Source organism: Hakea prostrata, chromosome 4 (genome assembly GCF_041222555.1).
Source record: "Hakea prostrata isolate BN-2017 chromosome 4, UWA_Hpros_2, whole genome shotgun sequence".
Classification (NCBI taxonomy): domain Eukaryota; kingdom Viridiplantae; phylum Streptophyta; class Magnoliopsida; order Proteales; family Proteaceae; genus Hakea; species Hakea prostrata.
This window is the reverse complement of record NC_142603.1, coordinates 33658595-33676203: the sequence shown is the minus strand read 5'-3', so window position 1 is coordinate 33676203 and position 17609 is coordinate 33658595. Positions and strand designations below refer to the sequence as shown.

The 17609-nt window shown below is 38.8% G+C and overlaps 1 protein-coding gene across 1 annotated transcript; it reads left to right on the top strand.

Annotated features, from left to right (window-relative positions):
• The first annotated feature begins 4294 nt into the window (after positions 1-4294).
• On the top strand, positions 4295-5999 carry LOC149018710 (gibberellin 3-beta-dioxygenase 1-like). Its single transcript, XM_089154421.1, has 2 exons — positions 4295-4989; positions 5072-5999. The coding sequence occupies exons 1-2, from the start codon at positions 4508-4510 to the stop codon at positions 5655-5657; spliced, it is 1068 nt and encodes a 355-aa protein (XP_089010547.1). The 5' UTR covers positions 4295-4507; the 3' UTR covers positions 5658-5999.
• Positions 6000-17609: the final 11610 nt, after the last annotated feature.

Here is a 17609-nt window from a genome sequence, read left to right as displayed (position 1 = left end):
ACTTCATCATGAAAATTCTAAAACCTAAAAAGTAGAATGTTGTTGACATTAAAATCACAATTCATAGTTTCTTCTTTCTCAAACCTAAACCCAACAGTTTGAGTTATCTGTTAAATTGTTGATTCAACATGGTTTAATCACTTTAGGTACCGATTTCAGTACATGCTCAAATTGATTTTCAGAATTTAACTAGAACACATGGTGATAATTCTACAATATCTGCTAATGGCCCCAATTCAGGTAAAGGAGGAGAGTTGATGCATTAGATTGACAGCTGTCAAGAAAAGAGAATGTAGCCAAACCCTTTTATATGGATTTGATCTTATATGATAAACGTCGTGCTCGGGCATTCCCCAACAAAAAAAAGTGACACACTACACTATGGCCCAGGTGTAGTGATAAGTGGGCAAGGGTTAGCTAAGAAATATGTGTCACATCCCCCCAACCATTACCTTATCTAGAATACCCAAAGGTGTGATCCACAGCCCAAAGATCAAGTTTAGGGTGATCATATACCCACATAGAACAATAATATAATCAAGAGCAAGAACACATTATTGTATTAATGTAAATTAAGATACAATCAAGTACTGGATCACAGAAGGATCATAAAATAATATTAGAGTGTAGAATAAAACAAAATCAGAGTATAGAGTATAGCTTCAATAAACTTTAAAATCATGTGGAAGGTAGATTGAATCTTTAAAGTATTACGACTGAAAGAAATAAAGGAACTAAGAATCGTTCTAAAACAATATAATTAGTATCTATGTCCATCAAACAGTGTCTAAACTCAAATGTCTCCGTCTCCAGCACGGGACACGGAGAACCAATTTGGCTTAACGCTAGGAGGATCTATGGAAATTTATAAAGAGTATAGGAAATATCTTCATATGATATTTATTGACCTGGAAAAAGCTTATGATACAATTCCTAGAGCATCAAGTTGTCAAGCACTATGTGGATATAGTAAATATCTTGATGTAGTCAAGGATGTGGATGATTGTTCAATTACAAGTGTTAGAGAATGGTGGGGGGGGGGGGGAGACAAGGTAGTGAATTTACAATTACAGTTAAACATCAATGATCAGCCTTAAGCCCATATTTATTTGCACTTATAATGAATGAACTAACCAAAGACATTTAAGACGAGCTTCCTTAGTGTATATATGCTTCTTGCTGATGACATTGTATTGATAGATGAGACACGGGGATTAATACCAAGTTACAGTTATGGAGAACAACTTTTGAATCAAAAGGCTTTAAACTAAATAGAATGAATACATGATATCTAGTTTGTAAGCTTGGCCATAAATGGGAAGACGATGAAGTGGTTAAACTTGTTGATAAGGAGATTCTTCAACGTGATTGTTTTAAGTACCTAGATCCAATCATAAATAAAAATAAATAAATAAAAAAATAAATAAAAATTAAAAAAATTAAAAAACAAAAAAAAACATGGTATTGTTAGCCTCTAGAAATTAGCAAACCATCATGACCTGATTTGGAGTGATCCAGACAAATAAAGTTGGTTAAGACAGTAATAGCTTAGGATGAAATTGCTTCTCATCCAAGCAGACCAAAACTCATCCAAGATGAAGTAGTTATAGTAGTTATATGCAATTGCACATTTAAATTTGAATTTTCTTGTCTCCAAACTCTTGGGAGGGTATCTTGGGGGTGGTTTTAGGTAGTTTTAGGTGGTAGTTACTTTCCCCATCTATAAATTTCTGTGAAAACTCATTTGTAGGATGCCAATCATTGATCAAATGTCAAGTTACACTTATCTTTTTTATCCTTCTTTATCTTAGTCTAGGTTTGGTTCCTCTTCTTCTTCTTCTTTAGCCTTAGCATAGTAATAGTAAATGTTCACCAACAAGGAACCCCATGAGTTTAGTTGCTTACTCCCAAAAGGCATCAAAGTTCTCGATATGCTGAAACAAATAGAGCTCACACAGCCTAGCATGCCAACGCAAATCACATTTCCCTTGGATTAGTTCTAGATCCTAGCATGCCAACACAAATCCAAGAAGAAATTGGACAAATAGATATAGAGGATAACGTTTGCCAAAGAATTAAAAATCGGTGGATGAAGTGAAGAGGTGTATTAGAGGTCTTGTGTGATTGACATATTCCTTTAAAACTCAAAGGAAAATTCTATAGGATTATCGTTTGCCAGCTAAGATGTGCAAAATGTAAGATGGTCCCAAAGCATCCTATAGATAAATTTAGTGTAGTAGAAATAAGGATGCAAAGATAGATGAGTGGCAAAACTATGAATGATAAGATAAATATTAATCATATTAGAGTCAGTTTAGAGTGTAGTTCCGATTCCGATAGATAATAATCTACGAAAATTTTTTTTGAGGTGCTACAACCATGTTCAACAGAGGCTTGTAAATACTCTTGTATGGAGAAGTGATATAGTCCAAATTTAAGAATTTAGAAGAGCCAAGAGCAAATCTAAGATAACCCTTAAGAGAAATGGTGAGAAAAGACATGCATAGCCTAAGCCTCGTATCTAGCATGACCTCGAATAGAGTTGATTGAAAGATAAGGATCCACATAACCAACCCCATTTAGTTGGGACAAAGCTTGTTGTACATGGCAATAATACTGTGACAAGCACAGAAAGCATTACTATCAAGTCTATAGGGAACTTTACAGTTTACCCTAACAACATATACAAATTTTACACAAATTCTCCAGATTCACAATCTACCCTGGTCAACATATGGAGATAATGTTTGTCCAGTCTCCCTCAACTTTCCTGATTTGACACTAATTGGAATTCTTGTGTCATAGCCTAATAGTTTTCTTAGGTTGGACGTACGCTAATTCCCTACATGTCCTCTTCCTATCCAACACCTTGGATTTTCTTTCATGACATACCACGTGACAAAACTCATGTTGTAGGAACCGGACTCCCCATTTACAGCATGGGTCTTGTTCAAAACAAGAAAAACAAAAAATCTGTACCACCTCACCTATAAACTTTTGACTCCTAAAATGTCATAATCTTTCACCAAGGAATTATTTGATACAGATGAATTTCGACTTCTGAAGCTTTCAAAGTTCTATGTTAGCAGATCTTAGTGTCTCCCGATTTGAAATTACTCCCAATTTGATATTAGATGATATAGAAACAAATTGTTCCACCATGAAGTAGAAATGTAGCCTACTTTCCATGGTTGCAAACAATCAATCTAAGTTTAGTAAGATTTGCAAATTAAATTTCATTTAATTTCTTTTCCAATATTTTGATACATTTGATTACTAAAGATATTAGGTTAAGATTTCCCCAATTAACCCTCTCTATCAGCAAAGCAAAACTGTGAAAACACAAATTAATTAGAGAAAACGCACACGTACAAACTCTTATCTACTGCTGAACTACGTGATGGTTTTTCTATGAAGATTGAAGAAGATGACCAAATAAAATGCAAACAAATCTCCTCTATGAGAAAAACCAATGATCTAAGTTTTATTGTCCATCCCACTATTTTCTCTCTCCACCAAGAGGCAATCAACTTATGCCCATGCTTCAAAGGCAAACTCCCTTCCCCTACATTTTGCAATCTTCATTTCTTCATCTAAACCCACAGTCACTGAACAGTGTTTACTTTGAGGTCAAGAGTTTGAATCTTATTGGGTCAGGGCCAAATACTTATTGTAAATTTAAGTATGTACTGAAGCTATGTGAGGATATAGTGGAGGTGTGTGTCAATTTGCCTGGATGAACCTTTGGTCCAACAAAAAATAGTGTTTTCCTCATATGAAGATGACTTCATTACCCTTAAATACAAAAACGTGTCATTGGTCGTCATTGATGTGCTCCCCTATGCTTGCTGCTTGGTCAAAGAAACCCTTCTTTGAAAATAATATTATTGATGATGACATGCATTAATTAAGGCTTTTAACCCTCTACCTCATTTAATCAATTACTTTACGGCCTGTTTGGGTACATAAATCTCTGAATTTATGAATTTGAGAATTATACCCGTTTGGTTGTAAAAATCTCAAGATTCATGAAATCTAGAGATTCACCTTTTTACACTAAAAACGTGAATCTGTAGATTTATGGGTAGGGGGTGAATTTAGAGGTTTCAAAAAAGCTATACATTTGCACATTCACAAAAATCATGTCGATCAAATAGTTTTTTAGGATGAATCCCCAGATTTCATTCCACAACCAAACATCTCAGTTTATAAATTATTACTCCATAGATTTGAAATCTATAGATTTTAAATCTCCAGATATTTGAAATCTCCAGACTCATGTAACCAAACAGGCCCTTACTAATTGTGGCAGCAAAGAATAAATCACCCCAGCAATTTCATTTCCACATTTCCTTCTCCTTTAAATGTCTTTAATGCTTATTACCAAAAAAAAAAAAAAAAATGTCTCTGATGCTTTCCTATTACAAATGGATTTTCTTAAAATAAACCCAAGTTGGTTCATCTATTTAAGCTGGTCACCTCAATTACCATTCTAGCTAGTAATGTCATGATGAGTTCTGTCTCAGGAGCCCATAGAGTAACTCTTCCCAGTTCAGTTCCCTTTGCTCCCCCAGATTTCCAGTCACTGCAATCTGTCCCAGATTCATTTTCATGGCCTGGTCTTGATGAGAATTTCTCTGTGGAATTCATTGATCCATTGATATCATTACCTGTTGTGGATCTTACGGACCCTAATGCTGTAGATTTGGTGGGCCGAGCATGCCAGGAGTGGGGAGTGTTTCAAGTCCTTAACCATGGTATACCCGTGGGCCTGGTAAAGGAAGCTGAATCCGAGGCCCGACGCCTCTTCTCGCTTCCAGCAGATCAGAAACTCAAGGCCCTCCGTCCACCCGATGGCCTCACTGGTTATGGGCTTGCTCGTATCGCACGCTTCTTCGATAAGTTGATGTGGCACGAAGGCTTTACCATGAGGGGTTCCCCCATCGAAGACGCCTGCAAGCTTTGGCCTAACAATTACGCAAACTTCTGGTAATTACTCCGATTTTTTATGAGTCGATATGACCGATTCCGATCTGAATTTACCAATTGACTCAATTATGAATTTGTGCAGTGATGTGATGGAGAAGTATCAAGAGGAGATGAAGGAGCTAACTAAGAGGATAAAGAGGCTGATACTTGCTTCATTAGGGTTGACTACAGAAGAAGATTTTAAGTTGGCTGGGCTTGGCCCATCAGGTGAATTCACTGAAGGGAGCATGTCTGCTCTCCAATTGAACCATTACCCATCTTGTCCCAACCCAACCCGGGCCATGGGTCTAGCAGAACACACAGACACATCCATGTTCACCATTCTGTGTCAAGGTGAAATAACCGGTCTCCAGATCTTCAGAGATGGAGGCCAATGGATCACAGTTCCACCGGTGCCCGGCGCATTCGTCATCAATGTCGGCGATCTTCTTCAGATCCTCTCCAATGGCCGATTCCCAACTCTTGTCCACCGTGTGCTTGTGAACCAGGCTTACAACCGGATCTCCATTGCCTACTTCTATGGTCCAACACCCAACACTGAAATCAAACCCTTATCAAAGCTGGTTGAACCGGGTGATGTCCCTCTCTATCGCTCCCTGACATGGGGAGAGTATACCAACATCAAGGCCAAGCATCTGAGCAAGGCACTCTCGTTGATTCAGGAGTAGAGGAGAATCATGAAAGTCATTAGAGAACCTTAATTAGAAGAGAGCATAGAGAGGTTAATGGCTGTTATATAGAATCCTTCTTATGTTTATGGTTCAAATTAAACAAATAAAATTTGATAAGTGATGCTTTGGACTGGTTTTGGTATTCCAGAACCCAAAAGGGACAGATGGAAAAGACATTCTTTCTTTCCATGATCAATGTTTAATGTTCTATGTTCAATGTAAGGCAAGACTTGGAACCTTTTAAATAATAACAACTGAAGAAAAGACCAGTAGTGAGCAAGTGATGAACCCCATTTTCACCTTTACTTAAATGTCTCCTATCAAATCATGAAGACTAAATTTCTGGACCAACCTACTGTCACTTGACTTAATTTTTAGTGACAACTGAATAGCTTCAGGTTATCAAAATAAAACCAATTGGTCCCCTCCTCCCCCCACACAGGGGACCTGGCTAGCCCTAATGCCAACTCAATGAATGGAAGATGGCCACCGTGGTCCCAGTCTTCTTCTGTCGGTTAGGCATGCGTTGTCAAAGCATGTTCGTGAATTCTGGTTACTTGATCGAATCCTATTATATATATTTGTTGAATGAAGTGTGATGCGTCCAAAATCTGCTCAACCTCTAGATCTTTGAGAAATAATTTGCAAAACAATGTTAGACGTGGCCCGACCATGTGGTTGGGAGGCTATCTCTAAAGGTTAAGTCAGTTATGGAACTGATCACAAGGCTCTGACGAATTGCAGAGCGAATTGAATATAGTAATGAATGGAAACGATTCAGATACCTTCATTGCGCGTGGGTGTTTGGTTTAAATAGATTTTACCTCTCAATCCCGACCGTTCAGTTCATTCACATTCTCCCTTGATGATCATCCAATCTTAGGGTTTTATCCTTTATAAGAGTAGTTACCAATCTTGGCACGATCCCCACTATTGATTAATGGAAATTACCTATTATGATTCGGTTATGTATCCTGGAATCTTCGGGGTCACGTTCATATTCATAACTGTTGAGTCGTTCATCCTTACGCAACTGTTGGGTTCAAACAAAAAAACGGTCTCGACCATATCATGGCAGTTACTAACCGGGATCTATAACCCCACCGTAGTTCGACCGGGATCGGTTCTTTTTATCCATATCAAAGTGTATCCGTATATCCTACCCCATAAGGATAGAACTTTGGATCATCACCTAATCCCTTAGGTACTTTTCTTCGGTTTTTTTGAAAAGAGAGGGGGGGGAGGGGGGGGGGGGGGGAAGGAATCAAAGCAGTCCATAGGGCATGGGTCCCACACCGCATGTTCGGTTGAGATCAGTCCCCGTGCTCCCCTTGTGGGTAGCTGATCTCTAGTCCAACTGGGCTCAATCCTTGGCCCCCACCTGGTGACTAGGAGCCCTTGGTAGGTTTTGTCAAGAGAAAAAAAATGAAAATTTGAGTAGAAGATAGCTCCAGACAAGCCTAATCATTAGTTTCACTGTCACCCTTGAATGCCTTTTTACCTCGTGTGATAAAGTTGGCGATTCATTAGGTCTATAATTTAGGGCATAAGATCTGCCCCATGCTATCTTCGTTCTAAAGAAGATATAAAAAGGTGAATGTTTTTTTGGAAGATATAAAAAGGTGAATGATTCTCTAACAAAAGAAACCTCCATATTAATTCAACATCCTTTTGACAAAGAATGCAGAGTGGAGGTGATCTTTATGTACATGGATGCATGTTGGATATCGGTTGGAATCTAGCAAATCTGGGTCCTACGTGTTGTATTTTATTTGGATGTTTCACGTGTATTCATGTACATAAAGATTCACTGACTTTCTTTGAAGAATAAATTAAGTAATTTTCTTAATAAAAGTAAGCATAATTTAAGAATTTAGATATAGAGGGCAATCTCTACATATCTCTTATGCGTAGGGTTATGCATAATAAATGGTGATAGGTATTATAGATAGTTTTATCCATACTTGGCTTTTCTTTGGTAAAAGAATTCCAATAATTGTTATTCCTAGATTTTGATCAACGGATGGATGAGCCTTACAACAAAATAAAATAAAATAAAATAAATCCCACATTTATATTACAAGTGTATTTTTCTATCTTTTTAAAAAGGTAGTACTTGGTGCACAAAGCTCGAAATATTTAGTAAAATTAAAGAAGTGTTAGATGTACTTAGCCTCACCTTTTTTGCAGAGACTATTTTCCTTCTAGTATTTGAACCATATTAAGCAAATGGACACTAGATCAACAAACAATAATAGCCAAAATCTAACCTCTAAATTTATATAGGGTAGCAAATGGAGTTAGTTATTTAATGGTTCAAAATGGTTTGACATTTTCTTTATCATCTGAAAATGGTTCATGGTCTGGTTTGATGGTTTAATTTGAATTAATTTAATAGTTCAATTTTAGGCTCAACAAATGTGGATTGATGATGTCGGCAGCACTAATGATGGTTCATCAATGCACCATAGACTAGAAAGGAGATTTCTTACAGAAGTTTGATTAAGCAAAGCAAAAGAGAGTCGGTAAACCAAGAAGTCAAGCATTTTAATTTGACTCTGATATATTCTTCTAGAGAGTCGGTTTGCAAAGAATGTCGGTATTCCAATTCAACACTTATTGTTGAATGGCATAATTTCCAATATATGACACAAGGAGGAACACATAATTCGGATGAAGTAAAAACTGTGTACGTACTTCTAATATAGTGGTAGTAGCTTTTTATGTGGAGGCATTAAAATTAAGGACGTCTTATGTTCAAAAGCTTAGACCAAGAAAATTTTGGGATTATATAGTATCATTTTCATATCAGTATTCAAATGTATTACGACAAATTCAGATAATAAAAATAATAGGGTCAGATCAATAAATTAGATAACTCCATGGGTGGAATTAATAATAGGAATACCTTAGAGGGTGGGGCTGACTAAATAAATTAGATAACTCCATGGGTGGAATTAATAATAGGAGTACCTTAGAGGATGGGGCTGAAAATTTTCTTAAATTATTTTACCTAAATAAGTAGAAAGATAGGAACGTCAATGGGATGGGAATTCTTTATCTTCTTAGTTTTTGATGATTTTATTACTTATTTACTATAGATGTCTTTTTTTGCATTTATTTTAAATGAAAATATAGGAAGATAACCATATTATGTTAGCATATGAATTTATACAAATAAGAAACATATCTGAAAAGTCAACCTCATCTGAAAATTATTTGGTCAGATAGGGGAATTATTATATCTGTATCTAATTAACTTTTGGATGGATTTAGATTCTCTTATATGGATATGAATGTATACTCAAACGGATATAAATGCAAATTTCTGAACATCCATTGGTAATCATAGTTTCATGTTGAAAAGAATAAAAATAAAAATAAATAAAAATAAAAATAAAAAGGGAAAATTAAAAAAAGAGCAAAAGGAGAACTTATAGTTCTAGCTGAAATATAGAGATATAGATACACTAGGCAAAAAATTATAATAAGGATGCAATCAAACACAAAAAATTAGAACTTTTAGGGTTTGGAACAAGGAACAACTTAGATTAGCAACACCTCTTCTATGAAATGACAATATGTCTTATCACTAGCTAGACTTCCTCGCCATGTTCCCACTTGCCTCTTGTATACATGGAAATTGGCCACCCACCCTTGGCGATAATGACTTGGTCGAATACAAACTAATATCAATCCATGTTGGACATCGCTTCCCTTGTTGTAGCCAATTATAGGGCATTCTTGGACCAAAATCAGGGTTTTTCAAAACCCTAAAAAGACATGACATGAGACCTAACCATGAGTACGAACATTTTGGGCCCCATGACACCGTGAAACCTACTCCACGGAGCCATGGTAAAGAGAAACCGTAGCTGGAATTGAGATCTCATTCAAAGAGAAAGATATCAAATATCTGGAGTTTCTTTTTGTATCATAGGGTTGTATCTGAAGACATGGAAATGGATGTTTTTATGTCAGCAACAGAAACCCAAGTTCATGGAATTGTTGATCTTGTCGCGGTCGAAAATATTGGTGATTTCTAATGAAACAAGATCTTGTGAAAGTGTTTGGCAAGCTTTCCCACAACCTGTGAGATAGCCCACGACACCATCCCGGGGGGGGGGGAGTTAGTTACTACTGAAGGAGTGGTGGGTGGGGCCCGCCCACGACACCATCCCCGGGGGGAGTTAGTCATGCCCTATCCTTTACTACAGGAGTGATGGGTGCGGCCCACAACAACATTAGAGTCCTCTAGACTACTATAAGTAAAGTTTTCATCCCATTTAAGAATCCATTTGCTATTTTGGAGGGGTTGATAGGGGGGGGGGGGGGGGGGCTCCTCTCTACTGCATACTCTCCCTCTCTTCCTCTTTTTAGGGTTTGTTTGGTTTTCTAAGAGGTGGCAAAGCTCTGCTAGGTCTGAGCCTGGCACAATCTTCTAAGTCGAAGCTTTGCTTGATTTTCTGCTTAGCCAAGCCCCTCCTTTAGTACCCTCCCCTCAGTGTCTAATTTTAAGCCATTATTCTATTTACAAGACAAATATGACAATTTATAAAAGCCCACAATGCCGTTACGATGTCCCATTCTAATGGAGTTGGTGTCCAATTTTAAGTCGCCATTCTATTCGTAGGAAGAATGTGGCAGATCCCAAAAGCCCATGACATTGTTACTGTGCCAAATTCTAATAGAGATGGTGATGCAGCCCACCTTCAAGCCTAACATGTCAACCCCACCCAAATAAGGAGATCTGCTCATATTCAAGCCCGGTCCAATTCTAACTTGGTACAATTCTAGTTCAACTACAGTTCCAGCCCAAGAACTTGTTCAAATCTGTTTGATTGTGTTATTCTCCATAAATTGGAACTTGCACCAAAATACGCAGAAGCTTGTGTCAAGATATATGGAAGCTTACGTCAAGTAGCATTAGAATAGACTACTTCATTAGAGCTTACTTTTATACTACATTGAAGCAACAATAGTTATTTGAAATACTTACTATTTATTATCTTTCCAGTTTCTAGTTAGCTCTATGTCTTATGTTAATCCCAAACATTGAAATCCATTTGCAATCAGGAGCTGTGATTTCATAATAACTAGATACATTCTCCTTTACTCTGCTTACAAAAGGCCATCATGTTTTTGTAAATGGAAAACATAGAAGTTTTGAGTGTTCTCCACTTGAAAACCTTGAAGAGTTTTCTCTCCTTCCTTGAAAAGGAGAGTTACCTAAGTGTGCATCCTTGAAGAGTTGTACTCATCAATTTGGAAGAATTGATGCCATTTGAGCTTTCATTGGAGGCCCAGAAGTGCAGCCATTGAAGTTTCTTCTCATCCCATCATTTTTTCAGTCATTATTTGAGAAAACTCACCACTGCAGAATATAAATTTTGCATTGTTTGATCAGTTTCATTGCGTGCAAGTCATTCTCCTTCTCCTGGTCCTATCATCCAATAGCTTTGCTTGGGCTACATAAAATGGTGTCTGATATGGAGAGTTTATGATCAGACCGGGTTCATACCTGGTCCGACCCTCGACCCCGGTCGAGACGGAGAAAACGGAATCGCTCCCGAGCGAACCGGGTCCGGAAGATGGCTTGCTGAAGAAGAAAGTTTATTCGGCTGCAAGCGTGCCCTAATCTTACTTATGGATTAGGGTAAACACCCTAATGATGGCAGACTCAAACTGACGGCTGCGGATAATCATTATCAAAGGGATAACTATCGCATAACCTAACGGTTATCTCAAGAGTCCTCTACTAGCCCAAACTAGTAGAAGTCTATTGCTCAACGGATCTAACTGATGAGATCCAACGACTACCCGAAGAAGGCTCAAGTGCATCCAACGAAGGAGATTCGAAGGTACACTCTATATAAACCTCACTACCATACAAGGTGAGGGACGGATCAATCGATCAATAAGAATACTATCTGAGACTCAGGTTCAGATACATACTGATAGACCTAAACTATCAGCTTTCTGCTATCTAGATCACCTTTCCGGTTTCTTCATTCATTAGCTCTGTGCTTCTAGCAGAGCCGTTTGTGATTAAGTTCATCAACTGACTTAGCCTTCGGAGGTGGACTCCCGACCCCAGCGGTCGAGCCACATCTGACACTTTCGTTTTGCAGGACATCACGTGGAGATCCAAGGGCTGAGCAGATTTTGGACGCATCAGTGTCCAATCTATGCCATTGTTCTGTAGCTAAAATAGAGACGTCCATTCTCAAAAGCCCATGACACCATCATGGTGTTTGATTTTTCAACATACATGCTTAGTGGATAGGGTGTTATTGTATCTGATAAAAGAGAGAAAGCTAGCCGTGCATATTTTCTTGAGCCGGGAGATATATTAAAGAGGCCGTCATCTTCTTCATTAGGTTATAGGTATCTTTATATCCTCAAGCCCTCTCTTTTACAATGTAGATAATTACAACATTCTATTCTATTTCCGATGTCCCATAGTGTAGCTTGTGTTTGTTTGTGTGTGCATTGCGTAGTCAACATGTGGAAGAGGATTAAACAGAAGAGAGAACATTATGATCAACAACATTTAGTAAAAGACCACTAAGTTGGGTGCATTAAACCTTCCCAAAAACCAAAAACCCAACCCCACCCCCCCCCCCCCCCCCCCCCCCCCCCCCCCCCCCCCCCCCCCCCCCCCCCCCCTGGCCCTCCTAAAACCCACACACCCCCCCCCCCCCCGGCCTTAGAATGGGGGGGGGCCCCCCCCCCCCCCCCCCCCCCCCCCCCCCCCCCCCCCGGGGGGGGCCCCCCCCCCCCAGATCAGGTATCGAGTGATCAACCTCCCACATAAACAATAACATAATCATGAACAATCATAACATGAGTGCGGAAGATAAATCATAGATCCAATAAAGAAAGAATGAATCATAAATGAATCAGAATACTAAATATAATCAGAGTATCAAAAAGATAAGTAAAGCGAGGCAAAAATCCCACTTTACAACCAGCGGAAAAGTAGCTCTAAAAGAATAAACTAGACAAAACCTAATCCCAGTAACAAGTACATTGGGTAACTAAATTGTTCTCCACTTTATAGACAACATCCTTGTAAGTGTAAATCTCATAAATAGCACAAGGACGCTTCCACTCAATGGTCGGACTAAGCATCGTACGGAGCATAACCACTCGCGGAATCTTGAGTAATTGTGGTAACCGCAATCACCTTCCTGGAGATATGCCTCTTCGCCTTGCGCTTCTTCATAGGGACCGTCATAGTACTCGGTACCTGCAGGATAGTCTAACAACATTGTACAATAAAGGAATGAGTTTCAAAGAAACTCAGTAAGGCAGTTAAAATCCATAATAACATAAATGGCAGAATTCCAGAACAAACATAAATGCAATATGATATAAGACAAGCAATGAATGAATAAATCTAACTCTATGTATGCTGGTCTCTATTGGCAGACATGCTTTAAGTCATAGCACCGTACTTCTTTAGGAAAGTCCACTCACATCCTCAACCATTTAAGATATCTTGGATTCTCTCACGGATCATTTCACCGGTCTTGAGCAGCCGATTGGTAATGGGTCCTTCATCCCTCAGGGACAAACCTTGGCGGGGGTTAAGTCAACACACTCTCTCACAACCATTTGGTATAAGTCTTGGCGCATGTCGGGGGTAAAACCTAGCCAAATGCAAGTCTTCTACTTAGTTACATCAAGTCAGGATCCAGATACTTCCATTCCTCGTCCCCGACGATCCTTTCCGGTATCCTTCACACTAGAGTCAGCATATCCTATGGCACCGACCAACTCGGACTACGGACTCATCAACCCTATTGATCATCCACATATGGTAAACGGGAAGCTCTCACGTCCTCTCACGGGTTGGTTACCGGTCTTAAGCGCCCGTGAGCCCAAGTCTAATCATATGCAACCCTACCAATAAATGGCCCCCACAATGTGATTCCTGTCCTCTCACGGGTTGGTTACCGGTCTTGAGCGCCCATGAATCCCCATTGCTACCACGGGTCGTTCGGTCTCAATACCCCTCCGATTAGGGTCCGACATAACAGGACATCCTAGCCAAACACTACTAGACAATCCTAGATATGTCATCCAACAGTTTAGGAAGGTGTCCAGAGGGCATCTCCGGAAACATCCCATAATATTCCCGTAGTAGTCCAAGGACGAAGTGTCGAAAGGACACCTCTCCTTTCCAAACCATACTTAAGCATACACATGCATCAATTCATATCATCACATATATGGTAACTTCATATATGGAAAGAAATCAATAAGTACAATCACTTGTATATAATTGGTAAGTAAATCATACATGAATCAATTCAACATGAATAAATAATGCTACCGTAATCAAAGTTATGCAACAGTAGTATATCATTGTAAGAATCTAATTTAGGAATCATATCAATGATATTCAAATATAGAAACTAGATTCATGCTATCTATGTAATTAAGGAAATAACCATCCTTACCTTTTATAACTCGCAAAGGAATCCTAAGAAATCAAGTAAGATCTTGGCAAACTTGAGAAGAAGGTCCTAAACAAGTATATACAACATATTAGGAAAGATCCCTAACGAGAAAAGATATCAAAACATCCGAAAGCAGACCAAATCTGGAGTTGCTTGTACTCATTGGTCGAGTGGATTGGTCGAGTGGTCCAGTCGACCAATCAATCGACCAATGCGAGACGATAACCTATAAAATCAGAGTTTTAAGATATGAAATCCGAATTTGGTGGTTCAAAAGGGTACTAATCAAGGGGTAGACTACATCAGTAGTATTCTAACAAATAGGGGACCTCAAAACACTAATCCAATCAAGGTATCAAGATCCAAATTAGGAAACAAAAAGTTACCATAATTAAATCAACCATGGATCTTGATGAATTTGAAATAGAAAACAAAGACAAGAACAATAGGAGGATGGATCATTGCTTTCGGTAATGGTATCATGAAAACATACATAGATCTTCATGGAATAAGGCTTAGAAGTATAAATCTAAATAAGGAAATAAAACCTACCATATATGTAACTACCATGCATCATGAAGAACACATAGTATGGTAGAAGAGAACAACTAGAAATCTATAGATTATGGATCATGGAAAGAACACACAGTAATTAACTACTAACATGATCAACATAGAAGATCCAAAGAGATCAGAATTCAGATTAGAAGTTTAACAGAGATTAGATCATGGTTTGATCATGATTCCTTCAAAAGCTTGCAATGATCATGGTTAAGATCATTGTTCTAGCCTCAAATCCTTAGGATGATCATGAGAACATGTTCAGAGATGTTTGCAACAGAGAATGCAGCATCTCTTCTACTGTCTCAACTCAAAAAGGAAAGAAAAACAAAGGTGGAGGAGAATAAGAGAGAGTAGACATACCTTTCGATGCAAAAAGAAGAGTTTTGACGAAGATCCGTCAAGAAAACACCAAGGATGCAAGAGAGATGACTTGCAGAGGTCTTTGGTTCGTTCCAGAGAGTTTGGAGGCAGCAAATACGAAGTGGACTCGAGATTGGACTTAAATAGAGCAAGAACAACCTAATTGCCAAAGACAGCACTCATTGGTCGAGTGGATTGGTCGACTGGCCCAGTCGACCAATGCTGACAGCAAGACCAAAACAGGGAATTGAAGGTCCAGATCAAATCCAATCTTAAAGGGGTTTTGCACACAAGTCAAGTGACTTACCTAATAGGTAGAAATGCCTTCAAACCAAGATAGAGAGCACTCCAAGTCCATCAACTAATTAGATCTTCATCAGGATTCAGTTTCCATAAATAGAACCTCATCATCAACTTTCATGGATTCAAAGCCAGACACCAAGTCTTCTACTGGGATGGCCCAAAGCTGACTTCTTACTTTACTTCGGGTCATCGGACCTACAAATAACAAGGTTTCCGGGTCAAGGTTAGGGCTGGGTTTTATAAGTGATGGTGGCTAATACCCCTGGCTAGCAAGAAACACTTTAAAACTTCATATTGATGTGCACCATTAGATTGTGTTGGTAATACTCCAAATATATCAATTTTGTTTAATTGAGGGGGAAAGATTCCTTATCTGGATTCGCTTTCCCTTTTTGTGAAGTATTCGTAGCGGAAGTAAATCTGGATCCATGTTCTTGTTCCACCACCAAATCTCTACCGGAATGATTCCACAATCACAAGGAAAGGGAAGTATTTCCACAACCCAAATGCCTGTGGAATAAAAGATGGAAGAAGATCTAAAGCAAAGGAAGGAAACATACGATGAGTTTCTCCTTCCTGCGTTTCTTGGAGAGAGGGAGAGAGAGAGATGGGAAACGCCGTTTCTGGAAAACTTACGTAATACAATTACTTTCACTTATGCAGTGGTTACCAAAATATATAATCCTATTTTGTAACCGCCCTAATAGTGAGTTTCCAAATTTGCCCTTGGGCATTTAATTTATTAATAATATTAATAAATTCCAACAGCTCCCACTTGCACAAGGGCAAGTGTTAATCTTTTAATGTGTCCCAGACACACATGTATATCCCAGATTTACATAGACCTCTTGTGTCTCAGACACACATGTATATACCAGATATACATATTCAATCTCTCTACTATGTATCCCAGATACATAGACCTCTTGTGTCCCAGACACACATGTATATCCCAGATATACATATATATATTGATCTCTTCACTATGTATCCCAGATACATAGACCACCTGTGTCCCAGACACTAATATCCACAAGTCATACTGGCAAAATGGCTTGTGTGACCGGTGATATACCTGCACGCGTGAGTCCCAAACTGAAAACCTTCCCAAAAGGCCAGAATGGCACATCACTCAAATAAACATATCAAATAAGTATTAGTATACCACAGTGTCTTAGGTTTATTCAAACTCACCAGACTAAACGTATCTCGATCCCTCTGAGAAATCACCTTCTTGTCCTTAAAATGTTCACTACTGTAACACATACAGTTGGCGCCAGCAAACACTTTTAGGGTGCAGTTGAATCAAACATTTCCTTTCATCCTAGACCATCACTACACTTAGGATTGACTCCTTTCCTGGTAGTGCCCCTTTAGGTCAAATCTATCATGACCATAGGTAACACCCCAAAGTAGCCACATCAACCCTTCGTTTCATGATGTCGTCGAAAGTCACTAAGAACACTAATGGACCATAAGGTCCAGGACTCACACAATGAGAGGAGTAGGGATCCATCCTCTCATTTCCAATGATCACTAAGCACACATAGTATGATATACGTGCTACGGTGGAGCATTCTATATACAATAGAACATATGTCCATCTCAACACCATACAAGTCTTAGTCTAGTCGCAACCTCTTGGGCCTAACCTGAGTTTCTTTATTGTCGCCACCCCAGCGCCACATAAAGTACTAGCACCTGACTCCTATAGGCAACATGAATAGTGGGATCATGTCGATTCTCTTCACAATAGAGAAACTCATCTTGATTTCAAATCAAGGCGACATCATGATTATGAATTTACCTACACAAAGTCATTCACAATCCATCTCATCTCTGCTCGCCTCCAAGGCACCAGAGGCGAATGCTCGTGTGAGTGAGCCATTCTCTTGCCTATTGACATATCTTGTTTTATGCTAGAAGAAACACAATCACACAGAAAGTGAATAAAATAAATGCTGGAATGAACTCATATTACGCAATAATAAGAAAGTCTCAATACAAAAGTAAGTCACAATCTACGCAAGCCTAAGGATTTTACATGAGAAATAAAAACATCCTTGACTATAGGTTTGGTAAGAGGGTCAGCTACCATCTGACTAGTAGATATGTGCTTAAGTACAACTTTCTTCCTTGATGTAATGTCTCTAACAAAGTGATATCTCAACTGTATATGTTTGGTCTTCCCATGATACTTGGGGTCCTTGACTAGCTTAGAGCTGCCGTACTATCACAGTAGACAAGGGCAGCC

Coding starts and splice junctions, on each gene's coding strand:
- LOC149018710 (XM_089154421.1), top strand. CDS start 4,508: ATGATGAGTTCTGTCTCAGGAGCCCATAGAGTAACTCTTCCCAGTTCA. Junction 4,990..5,071: donor AACAATTACGCAAACTTCTG/GTAATTACTCCG, acceptor GAATTTGTGCAG/TGATGTGATGGAGAAGTATC.